The sequence below is a fragment of the Sebastes umbrosus genome, chromosome 9, assembly GCF_015220745.1.
Source record: "Sebastes umbrosus isolate fSebUmb1 chromosome 9, fSebUmb1.pri, whole genome shotgun sequence".
Classification (NCBI taxonomy): Eukaryota; Metazoa; Chordata; class Actinopteri; order Perciformes; family Sebastidae; genus Sebastes; species Sebastes umbrosus.
Window position 1 is genome coordinate 13,961,545 of NC_051277.1, and position 18,454 is coordinate 13,979,998.

General features: G+C 40.8%; 1 protein-coding gene across 4 annotated transcripts in view; it reads right to left on the reverse strand.

The window, feature by feature from the left end:
• Positions 1 to 458: 458 nt before the first annotated feature.
• glra1 (glycine receptor, alpha 1) overlaps positions 459 to 18,454 on the reverse strand; it is a 124,010-nt gene continuing 106,014 nt past the window's right edge. For 2 of the 4 annotated variants that reach the window (XM_037780867.1, XM_037780865.1), the window contains one exon: positions 459 to 3,360. In XM_037780867.1, the coding sequence (XP_037636795.1) occupies positions 3,073 to 3,360 (288 nt within the window). In that variant the 3' untranslated portion in view covers positions 459 to 3,072. Of the gene's footprint in view, positions 3,385 to 18,454 lie in introns of all 4 variants that reach the window. The other 2 variants (XM_037780866.1, XM_037780864.1) reach the window with 1 other exon arrangement.

Consider the following 18,454-nt stretch of genomic DNA (forward strand, 5'->3'; position numbering starts at 1 on the left):
AAAAAATATACGGACATACAAGAATGTAGAGGGAAAATGCATACATGTTTCATATCAAAATATGCCTATATATATATTATAATGTATTTATACATTTGAAGTTAATCTGGCAAACCCCAATACTGCATCTGGCAATCATATTAAACAGACAAACTGAATATGAGGTCACATCCTGCAACAAATCTTAACATTTTCCCCACAACCGCAGCAAAAGGCAACGATATGTACATCAAACAAGAGAAATAAAAAAACATATCTTTGGTTTTGCTTCAAAACCAAGTTGGACTGGGGCTTAAACATTTTGACAAGGAGACATTTTCCACGTTTTCCCCGTATGCTTCGGGGTGATAAGTCAAAATAAAACACTATACTGTGTACTTTTATTGTGAAGTTAAAGTTTATATCCTCAACTAGGAAGGACAGGAAGTCCACACGATAAAAGTTTTTGTTTTTTTTGGCTCGTTTGGAAACTTTCTTTTATAATATGAAAATAGTTCACCGAAATGTGTTTCTGAAAACTTTTGAGGCAAATAAACAAAAAATAAACAAGAAATAAACAAATAAGGCGTGCAGTTGCGGAATTTGTCTACATTTTAGATCAATAATGGTTAGTTTAAACATTTTTTGGGAGTTTCCAGAGGCGGAGAGTCGCTATTCACAATAAAAAGCATGTGTTTTTTTTTCCAATTTCCAATTTCCAGAGTTTTTGTGCCCTGAATTAAATGTTTTACAGTCATGATTCATCTCGTAGCTGGTTGGCTTGGTTCAATGCTTAAAACTCTTTATTTAAGGATGAGGTCAATACCGTGAAAGAATGTCAAATTCACTTCCGAAGCCAGAGCCGTTTGAAAAGTGGACGTTCAATGTTGAGCTCTATAAGCCTAGTTGAACACACTTCTTAAATGAACAAATTGAATGCTGAAATTCAAAAGACAAATTTGCAATAAGTATGAGTATGAGTATGAATTGTTCATTTTAAGTTTTGTCTTGCTTTGCTACAAAATTGGAAAATGTATCTTTCACCCCTCTCGCATTAAAACTTTTCTGTAAATTTCTGTCAATTTTTTTGAATAAATGATGCAGACGTGACGACATCAACGAGGAAAATTATGAAACAACCGTTTGTGCAGAAAAAAAGACTTTTCATCCACTGGAATTCCCGCACTTTCTTTCCAGACCGGCTCAGAGGTTTGGCTCAATCTGTTACTACAAAATCTTTTTCCAAACAGTAATCTGCATGCATTGTGGCGAAACTCCCTAAAGACAGTTTGCCACTTCATCACCGTGTTTTTATCACTTTATAACCTCCGTTCCTTCCTTATTTACCAATACGCTTGAAACACTGTTTAGCAGTTAGAATGGGGTTTGGATGAGCCAGAAAACAACTCACAAAAAGCTGACATTTTTAACATGGCGTTGCTGAAAGGAAGGAAAACTAATAATTGCATATACTGATTATTGCATAGAGAAGCCTGGCGCAAAGTAAAAGAGAGAAAAAGTAATCTGATAAATCATCAGTGACCTGCAGAATGATCAAATCCCGTCCAACGTGGCTGTGGCAAAATAAATCCTGTTTTTATACTCCGTGAGCATGATGATGTAGCTTTTCCACAAAATGATGACAGCTACAGTTGGTGAATGAGATGGAAATACAGTTAATTAAGGTATAACAGGTGCTATAATCAGTATAATTTACTACATATGTCCTCTCAGCTGGGGAAGGGCGGGGCGTCACATTAAGGCGGGGTCAAAGCAAGGAAGCACTACTAAGATGTAAACATATCTGTGGTTCAGTCCCGATGAACACAACAAGGACAGCAAACAAGGATCTGTATTTTACTCAGTCCAGTCGATGAAAACAAACTAATGTCTCAGGGATTAAAAAAAACACCCTGAAGAAGCCCGTGAGGAGACGCCACTCGCTACTGACGTCAAACCATCCGCCTTCCTCTTGACAAAAAGGTCGGAGCTGCAGAGCGCCGCGCAGCCACAAGCGACATGTTTTCTTGGCACATAAATCAAGATACAAACCAAAACAAACAACAAATGCAATATGAAATAAATGAAGGACAGGTAGAGGAACACGTTGACCACAGATAAATGAGATTCTCAAAATATTCAGCACTGCTCGTACAGTGTTTTTTTTTTTTTTTTTGTTCTTTTTGTCCAGTCGTATGATTGACAGTGGCAGCAGCGAACCTCAAGTGTCTCTGCAGTTTGAGGTTTCGTGGTGTTGGCGGCGGGGGGGCGGGGAGGAAAAGCGTTGAGGAGTGCTTGCAATACACGTTTGAAGCAAATCTAGATATATAGAATGCGTGAATCCTTGCATCGCTTTATTTAATGGAAGCACCGATCCGCCTTCCTTCCGTCCTTTTTTTGGGGTGAAAAATCCCTCATTTCCAGATGCCCGCCTTTCAAATAAAGTTCTTTTTTTTCCCATATATGATAGATATATGAGTATATTACACTGCTGTATGCTTCTCGCACATCCCCTACCCCGTCCCAACATCACTTTTTCATATAGAATTATATATCTTGTCTCCACACAAAAAAGAAAACCCTAAAATCAAATACAACACCCTTTACAAGACTCTCGTCTTCCTTCTTTCCAGTCCGTCCACTCCCATACAGTTCGTTGGGCGTGCCTGCAAAAAGTCTGTGTTTCATTTTTCATCTTTTCTTTAATATATTGCCACATTCATATATCATGCATTTTACTGCATTGCTATTGCACTGGTCCGGATTATTCAGGAGGTGTGAAGAGCCGGGATGAGCTGGGATTCGGGGCTGGAGAGGAGGATAAAGGGAAAAGAAAGCAATAGATATCTCAAATAATGTCTAGTAGGTGTCAGGTAGGGTTGAGGGACGCGACTTATCCTCGACCAGAAGAGGAAGAGGATGAAGGAAGAGGATGAGGAAAGGAGGCGTGGTTGGCGTGAAAAAGGGGGCAATGATATCTCCTATTGAAGTCACCTCTCTCTGTTTTCTTCTCTCTTTTTGTTTCTCTGCATTCTCCTCTTCGCACTGTTCTCGCCCTCCTCCTCCTCTTCCTCCTCCTCCTCCGCCTCTCGACTACTGCTTGTGGACGTCCTCGCTGCGGATGATCTTGTAAGTGATCCAGTAGAAAATGTTAAAAATGAGGAAGACGAGCGGGAAGGCCACGCGGGATACCGTGTCGATGCGTTTGGCCCGGCCGATGAACAGCTTCTTCATCTCCTCGATGGTCTTCTCGGGCGGGCCGGAGGAGGCCGGGGCGTTGTTGTTGTTGCCCTTGATGGCCATGCCGTCTTTGGCCTGCAGGCAGGCGGGGCCCATGCCGTAGCCGGGGAAGCTGAAGCGCCCCTCGCCTGTCTCATCCTCCTGCAACACAGGCCAAGACTCAGGCTGTTAGGAACCAGAGAAAGACGTTACTGTTGGAGGTGTGTGTGTTTGTGAATGAGTGTGTGTGTGTGTGTGTGTGTGTGTGTGTGTGTGTTAGGGTGTGTGTATGTGTGAATGTAAGTGTGAAGGTGGTAAGTACATGCAGCTGTTGGAGGTGTGTGTGCGTGTGTATCAGAGGTCAGGTCAGTTTATTACAAAGCGATTCAGACATGAAAACCAAATAATCCAGATGACATGAAGTGAAGAATGAAAAATAAGAAAACAAGTAATTTCATAACATTTGTTTGTATCTGAATTAAAGTAGAAATCTTTGGTTGAATTAGTATTCATATTCCCTGTTTTCAAATCTCTGTCATTTCTGTCGCTACTTCCGGATTTACCACTAAACAGAACCCATTTTCATTCACATATCTGGAGGTCAGAGGTCAAGGGACCCCATTGAAAATGGACATGCCAGTTTTTCCTCGTAAGTTTGGAGCGTTATTCAACGTCCTACTCAACAAGCTAGTATGACATGGTTGGTACCAATGGATTCTTTAGGTTTTTCTAGTTTCATATACCAGTATCTTCACTCTAGCTTCAAAACTGAGTTACAACTTCAATAAGATCGATTGCATTTATGAAATTAATGGCGTTGAAACAAATTTGCGTGAACAAGTTATTATCGCATTAACTTTGACAGCCCTACCTTTTTATCATATTTGCTCAAAGTTACCAACTGCAGCTTTAAAGTAACATTTAATGAATATAAAAGTATACACAATATTTAGATTAGGAGTGTCATGATATACCGGTATTGACGATAACCGTGATATTTAAAATTAAATATTAATATCATGTTAATACATATATATGATAATATCTTGTAAATAATCTAGCACCTCTTAATGCATTTTATAATTTATATCCAGTGATGGTTAGAGACTCTCTGGCCACCTCCCTACACTTGTATTTTGAGCAAAAAAGAGACAAAACACACAAAAAAAAGTAAAAGATGAATTTGACTGATAGCATTATTATTATTATTATTACTTTTAAAATGATATTGATATTGATATCATGATAATACTGTTATTGTAAATTATTTTGGCTATGATAATCATGTAGTAGAAATCGATCTACTATGTTCTTCTATGTTCATTTCTCTTCATTCAGATAAAACAGAAATGCAACTTCATTATGTGACCTTTACAGTGTGTCACACCACCAGTACATAAACACTGACATCATGACATTTATGGTACTGCTGTTCAAACAGAGAGCACAGTTTTCCAATGGTCAGTTGTGGCTGATTGATTGGTATTGTGGAGTATTTGTCCGCAGGTAATGACAGAGCATTGAGCTGATTTGCTTTCTACATGGTTAGTCGTCCTTCAGGATTCAGAAGAAGGACGGAAAAGGTTGATATTCAATTCATCCATTCTCTATCTATACCCGCTTATCCTGTTCATGACAACAATTCACATCTACGGGCAATTGCATGTATTTGCCGTGTGGAGCACCACCATGCAGACATGGAGAGAAACAAAAAGTCCCCAAACGGTGGATTCATAAATCACGAGCTGAACATTGATCACACAGCTCGTGTATTGCCTTTTGTAAAAGTCATCAATACGAGATGAAGCCGAACACCGAGCGTGTTTATCTCACCCGTCACGGAGATGGAGGGGTGGAGTCGGGGGGGTTGAATGGATTGGATTGATTGACATGCCCTGCACTCAAGGTTATGGCGTGTGTGCGCGTAGCGTTTTCACCCACGCACGGTGAGTTATTGAAAAATCCTATCTGCAGCCGTCGTCACCCTGCCTTTTCATTACAGGAGACACAATGACTTCCTTATCTGGTTCAGAGACGCCAACACAAACACTGCGATGAGCTGAGAGACACTGAACGTGTGTGTGTGTGTGCGTGGTGTGGGAACTAAACTAGGAAAATAACCAGCGCTCCAAAGTGCCCTTCAAAGTTAAAAACAACACCCATGAAATTAAAAAACGAACAAACAAAAAAAGCCCCTCAGATGATTAGCAGTTGTTTGGATTCACATTTTTTGATAAAAGATGATGTCAAGAAATTCATGCATGACTGCGATTTGTGTTCCCTGTGGGAAAAGCCTATCAGCGGGGCATCTTTCCAGTGCATTGTGGGTAAGAAAAAAGGAGCATTTTGTGATCAGAAAACAAGCAGGAACGCAGCCTGAAGCAGGAGGAAACTGTTGGCAGCAGGAGAACTTAACGACTGACGCAAAACCTCTGCAGCAACAACAAATCACCCAGCCAGTAAAAGAAGGCGGCACGACTCTCTGCTGTTACACCAGCAGCCTCTAGTTTCCACCCAAACAAATAGTCAATAAACCAATTATTGCAAATATCAGTCAATAAAAAGACAGGTAAATACAAATATTAAATAAAAATGCCCCTAAATATCAGATAAAATGAGGCAAAAGCGAGCACAGGAGGAAATCTCACCTTTGTGTGTGTGCTGGTATGTATAGCATTCATATATGTGTGTGTGTGTGTGTGTGTGTATGCATGTATGTCAATGTGTGTATCTATAGATGTGTGCATGTGTGTGTGTGTGTTGGACCACCAGGTAGCGATCCATTTTTAGCGCCCCATGTCCCCGTTCTGTCCTTGCATCCACACCAAGCCATCTATTACTGTTAATATACACACACGTACACACGCACACACACACATACGCGCGCGGGGTGTCTTACACATTAGCCGCGATGCTAGCCGACCTCTGCCCGTCCTTCAGTGATGCTGCTAAACTATTACAGATGCTCTGCTTTATTCTCCCTGCCATGTGATTAATGTGGAGGGCGGAGGGACGTGAGGAGGAGGCGCAATGAGGAGGCCGATGGAGGGAGGAGGAGATGTGATGAGGGAAAGGAAGAGAGGAGGAGGAGAAGAATAAGTGGGGGGGGTGAGGGGGATGAAGGAGGAAGCCCAGCAGCTTGACGGACGCTGTTTCAGTCTGAAGACCCCTGACCGAAACCAGACCTTCGCCCTTGGATGACCCCGGTGATTCATTACATTCAAGCCTAATTAGAAATTTCCTCCATTAGCACAGCAAGGACTGAGCTTCTGCTGTCCATAAAGGATTGGATGGATGTATGGATGGATGGATGGATGGAGGGAAGGACAGAGGAGATAAACAGTTGTGGGAATGAAGCTTTGCCCTTTGGTTTGGACATGGGAGACAATTTATGGCCTTGCTTTAGGATGCAGCTCACTCCTCTCTCCCTCTTTCTTTCCCTCTATCTTCTCTCTCTATCATTCTCCTCCTCTCTCCTCAGTCTCCTTCTGCATTTATAGAGGTTACGACCTTTTCTGCACGATTTCTTCAGTGATTAACTCGCAGGTCTGTGACGTCACACATGGAAACAGCCACATGGCAACGTAACAACAGCGAATCACCTCACCACACTCATTATATTGGTATTTATCGTCATACAACGGTTTGTGTGATACCTTATGAAAAGTTAGTCCTCATTTTTTCATGCGTTGTCCAGTAACTCGTGTCACTTTCTGCTGGTTACATGCATACAGTCTTTTCAAAATAAACTTCCATCTCCACAGGAAACAACTTGGTTAGGTTTAGGAAAATATCGTGGTTTGGATTAAAATAACTACGGAAGTGACGTGACAAATAAATCCACATTGACTTCTGGTTTCACACAGGACATGGACAACAGTCTCCTGGGTGAAAGTCCGGACGCACCCATCCACCCTGACCTCCTCACTATATGCGGCGTTTGTCGCTCTTTATGTTTCTTGGTTCACGATTATGTGGATTACATACAAATTGTTTCCGTGGGATATACAGTGCATTACTTTTCGTAGATCGTTGTATGAGAACAGCCTACTCAGATACAGTTGATGCTTACAATTCTCCCCCTTTTCCACCACAATTAGCGGTGTATATGCAGGTTTTGAAACAGGGTAAAACCCGCTGAAAATAGGTGATTTACTCTTTTCCCATTGCCAGTGGATGAGTAGCCTTCTGTTTTTTTTCTGATGTGTCACATTCGACGTAACAAATGCGCCGGAAAACAGGATTAGTAAAAATGTTATTATGGTTCTTTTTTTAATATCTGTTTCTTATTCGGTCTCTCTTTCAAACTCGGTGGAGACTAATCTGGAACAATGTTCGAGCGCTGCTCGGACGAAGACGGATGGAATTTTCGGCAATTTGTTCTGCATCCATTGGGCCCATAGAGCAGACACAGTAGCGTTTCCTTTAACTCCGTCTACCAGCCCTTGCTCCAGCCTCAGTCTGGGGCTCATTCACATGAAGGGAGAAAGGGAAATAACTCTGGATTCAGCTATTAGTGCATTTTACAGACATTTCTTTCCCAATGTAAGTCTATGAGAAAAAGTATTTTTTGGCCTAGAAGCATCACGTGACGGACACATAAATTGTAGTACCACCATTTGGCCACTAAGAAAATTTGCGTCAAAGTCCGGCGCTCTTCCTGGGGGCTTGGTGGCCACCCGGGTGTCATGTTTCCATCACTGGAGCCCATTTGTCCCAGTAATGAATGCAGATTGCAACCTTTCACACTAAAGACAAAAGCCAGATGTTGGTAGGTGTTAGATGTTTTTTGTCAATTGGGAAAGGGGCTGAAGATGCACAGAAGATGCACCAGTATAGTCTATACCCTGTGACGGCAAGTACTACTACTAATAATACTAATACTAAGCCTATTAACATGACATTACATATGAATGTGCAAACACTGGTATGCCATAGAAGGCAAGGGCCAGTGTCCCAGCTACCACTGAGGACACAGAGGTCATCTCCTCTGTTTTAGTTCTTTTTTTTTTAGTATGGGGACCTAAAGCCCAGTTTGTTGAGTTTTGAAAAGGCTAACACCAATATATTGTTTGACTAATTAAATAAATACAATCATTTAATAATCAGGAATTATTTCTGGCAGAATACAAAGCACTCTTATGACGTAAACATGGGAAATATAGCCTCCAAATGAATTGAACGTTGAACAGATTTTTCATGTGTCTTGAAAATGATGTGGGGTTGGTGGAGCTGCTCATGACCTGAGTATTTCTAACATCCTTCCTGGCTTCAGCCTTGGCCGCGGCTGCAGCGCTCTGTGACAGCGGGTCAGGGGTGGTCTCTGCCCCGTCACTGACACATAATTCATCTTCTTGCCATAATGGGCACAGCTGATACCAGAGTAGCTCTCCTCAAAGGCAGGGCTTGTACTTCTGAGACAAATTCAGACTGGCTCGTCTTCCCCTTTTTAGTTGTGTGAAAATGTATCAAAGTAACTGAAGGAATTGTCTTGAATGTGCATGCAATATTAATATTGCAACGATTGCAGCAGCATATTTTCTTTTTTCATTTTGGTGCTAGCTGTTTGTTTATGATGCTGTATGGTAAATAGGCTTTAGATAGAGCACCTGGGAGTGATTGAAGGAAAAAGAGGAGTGAACAATAACAAGAAAGGAGGAGAAAAAGAAAATTGGATGAAAGAGAAAAGAGAGATAAGTAGAGAAATGTAAGGGAAAGACAAAGCTGGAAATTAAGACAGAATGAGAAAGCAAGAAGCAGAGATAAAGAAAAGAGAAGCGAATGGAAAAGAGATGGAAAGCAACAAATAAAAAAAAGATGGGAGGGAAATATGTGAAAAAGGACAGAAGAAGTAGACTTAAAAATGTGGAGAGAGGTTGAGAAAATTGTGATAAAGGGAAGAGAAAAAAAGAGAGCAAGAGGACCTCTTTGCTCACTCATCCATCATGCTTTCCTCTCCGATTGAAGCATTTATATCTCTGCCTCTGCTGATGTGATTAATCGAGCAGATTAGCAGGAAGCAGAAAGCAAACTGCGTCAGGCCCGCTATCCTCCGCCATCTCCTCTGCAAATATTACCCTTGGATACTTGTTTTAGAGACCCGCATTTACATAAAACACGATTCGGAAGGGTGTCAGCCCCAACTAACGCCGGCATCAGTCTCTCCTGAACGAGGCCGGAGGAGGAATTCCTTGGCTTGCGTTCCGCTTTATGATTTCCCCCCAGAAGCAATTCCAGCCGAGCGCTGGGGAAGGACATATATTATAAATTTGCCTTTGCTGATCCATTTTCTGGTGGATTCATTTCAAACCTTCCTCCACCCTTTACCCCCCCTGTTCTCCCCTCAGCATCTCTCCTCGATTAGGGCCATTTGAGGCTTTTTAGGATGTTTCAGTATCAATATGTCAGCGGCGAGTGGATTCTGAGGAGCTGGGAGGAATGTCTGAGTAGGAAATGGTTCTACTTATAAAAATATTTCAAAGCTGATACTCATATTTTTGCCGGAGCTGCTCATGGTATGTGTTAACATTTTCTTTTAAGGTGAGGCCCCCCAGGCAAAACATCGTTTTTCATGCACTGGTCAATTTTTAGATTTTGGGCTTTTTTGCTTCCATGAGTTCTTCTTTGAAGAAAACATCCTAAAGGCACATTTATTTTGTTTATTTTACTAATTTGTCTATTTGCATCTGTAGATTTTTCCTAAATTCACCAAAAGTTAGCATTAGATAATGCCTCATTTGCAGATTTAAACATAACATTTCAGAAAACTTGTATTACGAACAATAATTGTCTTAATGAGAGTAATCAACTGAGGAAGTTTCATGGTGATATCTATTAGTTAATTTTTTTTACCCTATTCACCTGTATTATATACAATATATGTATTATATATATCGGATTTTGCATCCCAGCTTCCAGTTGATTTTATCTGTGAGATAACTGCGACAAACATATGTGCATCCAGTGATCCAGTGAAGAGGACTGAGGAGGCTATTTGGTCCCTCACCTTGTGTACAAGTTTAAAACCTAATCGACTGTTACTGTAATCTTAAAAAGCAGGTGGTTCTTAGTGTGGTTAGAACAACATTGTTGTGTTCAAAGGTCATACAGATTGTCATATGAATGACACAGCAATTTTGCATTGTCATTTTGCATGCATCGCATCATTAACTTCAACCAGGAGACCGGTGTTTCTGTCACAAAGTGTTACGTTATTTTTAAGTTACATTAGTGACATTTGTGACGTGTTTTCCGTAGTTATGTTACGTTGTTTAAGTATTTTACTTAGTTTACATACTTATTTTAAGCCCAACCATGATATTATTCTGAAACCTAACTAACTGCGGCCGTTTCATGGTAACTGACGTAGTGTTAAATGACATGTGAAAAAGCCGTTTCACAACATTAACCCTGTGAAGTGAAATAACACGCTAAAAGCCTAAAATGTGTTATGACACGCGGAATGTGTTAAAATGTGCTATTTATACACCTTCCTGTGAGGTCAGGTTGAGTGAGCCAAAGTCATGAGTCAAAGTTAAAAGAACATAAGTAACTTGAAAATATGGCAGGATGAGACCTATAGTTCTGCTCGACCAAGCATATCAGCTACCTTGCTAATTAGTATTTGTTGCATTTGTAATAAAGTGTCATAGATTTTGGTGCAGTCACTGTAATAAAAGTAAATACAAGCATGAAAAAGGTGACTCACAGCAGTGGTACCGCAGATATTCTACAGAAATATTGTATGAACGGACCTAACTTTTGGAGGTAAGACCAGGGTCTATTTATTGATCATTTTTGTATCATTTGAATACAACGTTGTGTTTTATTCTCCATCCAGCGATCCACTCATCCGTCCCTGCTTTTCTCTCTCTCTCCTCCATTTGTTTCCACCGGAGTCCTGGCTGCATTAAAGCATGGTGTGTTAATGTCTCTGGCTCATCAGGCCGCTGACCTGGAATGATTATCCACATGATCTGCTGCACCGCTCTTCTTTCTCTCTCTCCCCTTTCTCTCTTTCAGCATTTGATCTGAATAACATTTCAGGGAAGCCACGACACCTTTAGCTTCATGCATTAAATCGGATGTTTAAATCAGGTCAGTTAGGGTTCACTTCAGCTTAATGTAGGGTTAAATTTAGCCTTTGATGTCAGATGGAGATAATGAAAACAGTTTTCATGCTGGCCCTCCACAGAAACACTGTTCCATAAATATAGCTTTAATTAGTAGTTTGTAATTCACATGGATTAAAATACTAAATTCCATTTAAAGGATAAGCCTGGGGATATTTTCTATGTTTGCTACTGTCAACAAATCACATGAAAAGACCAAAACCACATTGTTTAAATCCTTTGGTCTTTTCATGGACATAAATCGTTTACAACATCTCACAAATACATAGTTTCATTTTTAATGAAGGCTCGGTGATTTCCTAAAACAGATGGTCACTGTAGTTTTTATCAAACTTTACTCAAACAGGAGGGAAGAGTGCATTTGTTGGGGACTATTTTCAGCGCCGGATTAATCCACATTTGGTGCTCTATTGAGTATTTAGGCTGGATCTGATACCCCGTTCGTTGCTATACCTGCGAAAAGTAAAGCACTGTAATTTGTGTATATCCCACAAAATGCACGAAAAATGAGGAATAACTTTTGTTTGAGGATACGTTGAAAATAGACAGCGGAGACGGGAGGAGAATGCGGCCAATGGCAGGCTTATACCCACAGTCTACATCCGGCGAGACTAGTTAGTACATGCTTCATACGATGATGTTGCACCGCCATACATCAAGTGGAAAAGAACTTACAGCATCAGTAAGTCACCGAGTCCTAAAGGTCAGTTCTTTAGAGTCTTGTAAGAACACAGAGAGCCTGATGAGAGTTCATGTTTGAACTAATCCGGTGGTTTTTCAGAGCATAATAAGGGCAAGAGGTCAAAGCAGTTCCTCAGCCGACCGGCAGCCATATAAATATGGATATTAACACGAAGATCTAATAATGTGGATCCAGTGAGTTATATTCAAGACATAATGCAGAATACATGCTGGATGAAAACAACGAGGGCTTTTCCACTGTGTCAATTAAGCTCTTCTTCTTCGTCTTCTAATCAGGAAACAGTGAGTGTGTTACACGTCACTTCACAGCCCACCTGTCGATCAGGAGGTTGAGTTCAGCCCGGGGAGATCACTGATCGCCTCTTAATCCCTGCGCTCTCTTATCTGCCTTTGTTCTCAAAGCTGCCGAACAGCCTGCGAGATCAAGGCATTTAGAGCAAACCAGCATGTCGACCCCCCCCCCCCCCCCCCCCCCACCCCCTCCGAAAAAACGCCTAATCACAGCTAACGAGCTGATTATAGCCGATCAATCAGGAAGTCGGTTTTGCCTAGTAAGGCGCTGTCATTCTTAAACAGCGGGGGATGGCGTGTGCCGTCGCAGGGAGGCCACTTCTCCAAATGTACATCTCTTTTCCCAGAAGGCCGAGCGTGCCAAAAACAGAGCCAACTGCAGGGAAGCAATCTCAAGACTCGCTGTTATTCATTCCTCGTGTTGTCAAGGTGAAGGAGAAGTGGACAATGACAGACGTCAGGCTTTAGTAGCTTTCTACCTCGAGGCTAAATGAAACATGGTCTAATGTTTTTACTATATTACTGGATGGGATTTCTCTTGTACGCTGGCTATTTTTGATGCATCCGACAGAAGCGATTGCGCTCCAGAACAGATAAATTCCTCACAAATAATTTATTTTAATGAAAGTCTTTCTTCATCTAAACATACTAATTAGCATTCTGCGGCCCTGAACTTCACACAAGCAGTGAAGACGCACTGGAGACGGTCCTGATTGAAATGGAGGCAGTAATGTTCCACTTTGATTTCTAAAGGGGCCTCTCTCTTTTTCAGTCTGGAGAGCTTGTCTGTGTTAAACAAGCGAGCTGCTGCCAGGCGGGCCTATCCTTCAAGGATGAGTGGCGCTATTGATCTGATCCCTCTGCAGTTGTTTCTCTCCCCCAGCAGGGGGGGGTGTCACTCCGCCTCGATGGAGCCGGCTCTTTCCTCTCCTCCCTCTCTCGGCAGGGCTGCAGTATCCGTCTACTCGATGCCCTCTCGCTCTGTCTTTCTAATTAGACAGCCTTCTGGAGCAGATAGCCTCAGTCCGATTGCTCCCGCTCTTTCTCTCCGCGTCTCGTTCTCTCCGGACTATCAGTGTCACTAACGAATCAATAAAGCATCAGGGTAGAAACCACAGGAATCAGCACAACTGGGACTACACTGCTGCTGCTGCTGCAGCTATACCTGCACTGCAACGACAACTCCTCGACAACACTGAAAGACGGAGACGGAGTGCAAGCGCCGTATCCGTGTCAAAGCAGGGATATGGTGGTGCAGCTTTAATTCTGAATTACATACCAGTAAAATGTCAGGCAAGTAATCGGATCGATCAGACTCTTTCTTTCCTGGTAATTCCCCCCGGAAAGATCGACTATTGCTTCCAGAAATCGAAGAACTAGTTTGCCATCCTTCTAGTTTCCTTCCCTTCCTTCTCGCTGCTTCAAAGAACACTTTGAAAGCAGCACACGTGCATCTTATAGTTGCATAAAACCCTCGAGGACATTCTTTGCTCAGATTATAGACTTCCAACTGTACTCAGCTGCACCTCATAGCTATTCATCACTGCTGTGGCCATAATCACAGTAAACAAATCCCTCCGGGGGAAATATTGCTCTAATCCAATACATCCTACCATCCTAACACATTTAGCATATGGAATTGAAGAGGTGTGCTAACCACGCTGGTAATTCCCATAAAACAAGACTAGCTTGTGCTGTACAGTTTGTCCTTGCTACTGCCAACACAGATAGTTAAGTTTCTCCTGTTTGCATTTTTCCTTCCCGGATGACGAAGTGTACATGTATTGGTAATCGTTCTACAGCAATACATAATCCCCTTGAGAAGCATCACTGTTGCATTTGTAATGACAGTGTGCAGGCGTTCAGGGGGTTATTGCTGTAATAAAATAAATTCCTGGCACTTATGTGCACTTATATATTCAACAGAGCAACAAAGTTCTGCAAACGACTTATTTTATTTTATGCAGGAGGGCACTGAGCATTGATTTATTTAAATATATGATGTTCACGCTGACGCTAGCCGCAAGATGTTGTTCTCTCAAAAGCAAAACTGATTAACGAAACAGAAAATTCATGGAGCAAATGAGAGCGAAATCTGCAATTCATTCTCCTTTAGTCCAGCAGTAAACCCTTACTTATGCTCTAGTTGACAGAAGTCACACCATTTAAGGCAAGGTTAAACCTCACTGGTTGCTAAGTAAAGCCAGGGATAATGTAAAGCTAGCAGTCATTGTTGTTATTCACATGCCTTTTCACCGATACGAATACAAGAAGACAATGTCGACCTCTTGTGGCCGTAGTAATTATGACGGGAGCGAAGATGGAAGTCAGATGACGTAGTATAAAGAGCGAAAAACGAAAACAGGACTTTCACCCACGAGACCGCTGCTCGTGTCCCGTGTGAAACCAAAAGTAAATGTTGACTTATAGTACGGTACTTGTTACGTAATTTGCGTAGTACTTATTTGAACTCAAACCACAATCTTTTCCTAGACTTAACCACAAAGCTTTGTTGCCTAAACCTAAAAATGTTTAATGTTTAAATTCATAACGTTGAGTTTCACTTTCACAAAATAGTGATAAGTAAGGGATAATGTACAGCGAGCCAGTCATTGTTGTGAAATAAACCCCGATAGGGGGCGATATGGCACCCTGACGCAAAGTGGAGGAAGGGTTTACACGGCTACTTACTTAAGAAATCAATAATTTGACACAAAAACTGTCTATTATACATATAACAACAGTCTGCTATAAAGAAATTACAGACTATAGAACGATGTGATTGACCAATCAGAATCGAGTATTCAACAAAGCCGTGTAATAACCACTGATAATGCCCATTCAATCAGCTGATAAGATTCAAAATGGGTGATAAATGTAATGTAAATGTAAAATATATGAATAGTGTTTGGCAGCTAAAACACTTGGATAAGGTTATAATTAGGGTTACATTGAGAAAAACAAAACATAATCAAACATCCATTGCAAGCCTTTGACGTGACACAAACTCCGTATGTATGACACACCCATCCACCACCACCACCACCACCTCCACACCACTACTGTACTTTGATTTCTGGACACACTCCTTCTTGCATTGACACTGAATATTGGCATTGGATGTAAATTGTGCATTGCAAATTCATTAAATATGACTGTAATTCCTTGGGATACTGGGCTGGCTCTGTATTAATTCAATCGGGAATGTTTGCTGGACAATAAAACATGTCCTGTTACAGTTTATTATGTTCCTCTCCACCTGTTCCTTTGTTTCTGGACAAAGAGAAGCGAGTCGGGAGTGGACAGCGGCACCACGGCTGCCTCTGTCGGGTGGTTTACATGAGCTGCAGGCCAGCAGTGACGGTTTCCTCTGCAGCGAGCTGGAACCTGACTGATAGCCCTCTCCGAGCCGTAATGGAGGTCCGTGGATCACATTAGACTCACATTAGAAGGACTGGCCAGAGAGGTTAATTAAGAATGTGTGACGCCCAAGGACTGCCTTTCTCTCTCGCTCTCTCTCTCTCTCTCTCTCTCTCTCTCTGTGTGTTGGTGGCGTTTCACCGTAGCTGGATTTATTTCACAGAGAGCAGCTGGGATTAATGGTAATGATCTTATTGAGGGCTTTATTCTCCAGGTTTTTTCATTGTGCTTTAAATAAAGTAAAAATACCGCAGGAGCTGAATTTAAAACTGTTTTACACTTTTGAATGATTCCTACATTTGGAGCGCTTTATAAGAACCTCTCAGCGAAATCCTGTTTTCAAATGCAAATACCTCAAATTCCTCTCTGTGTTTCTTAGTGTCCTTTGAAGTCCTTTTAGTTTCTTGTGGAAAACAGAAAAAGCTCCTTAATGTTTTGTAGCTGTCAAGGTTTGTGATTAGACAAGGTTTGTGCACCAGTAATGGAAAAGCAAGTATATTTAAGTACAATACTTAAGTACAGTTTTGAGGTACTTGTACTTTGCTTGAGTACCTCCATTTCATGCCACGTTATGCTAATCCACTACTTTTTAGAGGGAAATAATGTGATTTGACGGCTGAAGTTACAACACGTTCTCACTCCCAACTCATCAAATACGGCCAGTGGCCATATGCTTCAAACTGCGATGCTCTACGTACCTCTCTAGTGTCAGTTTCTTCTTGTCACTATAAAATAAACAGCTGTGTTGTGTTTAGGTTTAGGAAAAGATCGTGGTTTGGGTTAAAATAAGTATGTCTGATACGTAGTTAAGTATGTTACGTAGCCTTCGTTACGCACATTGTGTAAAGTTCATTACATAAAGTACGTTACATGGCAGTTACCAGCTATTTTACAGATTAAGACTTTATACACAAAACACATGTGGCGAGATTATAAAATACTATATATTATCATGGATTAAACTACCCAATGGTCCATACAGTAATTAAAATCATCTCCAGCATTAAAATACAGCTTACATGTTAATATATACACACAGGATAAAACAAAGGACCACTCTACATAGCGCGTACTGTTACTTTTAATACTTTTACTTTCAATATTTCATGTACATTAAACTGATTATATTTCAGCACTTTTGAAATGTTGAATGTGTTTAATTGTAACTGAGTATTTTTACATTGCAGTATTACTAGTTTTACTCAAGTAAATGATCTGAATACTTGTGCTCCATACTATAATGTATATTGAGATTTCCCAAAATGTCAAACTATTCCTTTAATGCCTGCCTTTTCAAATATAATAAAGGTTTTAAACACATTTTTGGACTGTGTTTATTTATTAAATAGAGCAACCAAACCTAAAATGTCTCTATTTGGTTTGAATCTAATTTGAAACAAAGTGTGTGGTGGTTGATTTATGCTTCCTGCAGATACAGATGTATGGGAATCATTTGTAGATTCATTAAAAAAACGTATATAGTCAACTGATTTATTATGCTGTATTATGTATTTCATTCCATGTCCTATTCTTATCTGCGTCTTATTCTCATGCTGTGGAGCTTAATCGGTTTTCATTAAATTTTCATCTAATATTAATTTCCACTTTAGGTAACATCTCTGTCATTTGGTCGATGCTTTCATCAAATCGCGTGACGATGCTACAAGTACATTTATTTTTCAACACGTATGGTTCCGGTGTGAAAAGGCAGAAGTAAGTGCTTAAGTGTGGATTCACATACTGTACAATCACCTGCTGCTACATGTTATGGATGGAAAATCCCTGATAAATAAATCACATAGTGTGAAAAATAGACTGTAGAGTAATCTAAATTCTAAATTGAGACAGGAAAAGCCCATCAGTCGCATGTAATGAATGAAATTAAACACAAAACAGCTCAGCTTTTGTCCTAAATTCACCTTCAACATGACAACAAATCAAATAAAATAAACATTGCTAAGAATTCCTCGATAAAAAAACTGGTGTCAGCTGTGAAAGATGTTGACCTCAACTGAACAGACGAGCGCCTACATTTACAGAACTCAAATTACGTAACAGACCGACGGCCTAAATTCACCTCCTGCTTTCATCATGTGAGCAAAAATAAACTGTGTAACAGAATAAAAAAAAACTATGCAAAAGATTCGGCATGCCAGATGTGGGTCAATCCTGAGCCCACGTTCCTCTCGCTCTCTCCTGCTGGTGGGTCGAGAGACACAGAGAGAGGCTGATTCACCTGAAAGTGCAGCGGCAGCCGGACCGCTAATCTACCTCTTCACCCACCATCACAGCTCAGAGGATTGGGGATTACAACAATAGGATTTAGGATTTATACTTTTTTATGTATCTTTTTTCCTCACGAACCCCACTCAGCTCCCCGACGCCGTCTCCCCTCTATGCTTTTATTCACAGCAGGGTGCAATTTGTTCCTCTAAACTATGGATTTTTCTCCTTTAACGGTGAGAAATTCAATTTGGAGGTATAAAACAGAGTTTTTCAATCTAGATAGTTTAGTAGCTATACAACATTTTTTATACAACATTTCATCAGTACGCATTTTATACTTAACTCTTATTCATCAGAACATAACATATGTCTATCCTTTGCACTTTAACTGCAATCGGTATATATGTCTATTTGCAAACACCACATACATGCTCATTTGTATATATTGTCTTAATCAGCATTTTATTAGTTTGCACTCTGGTTGG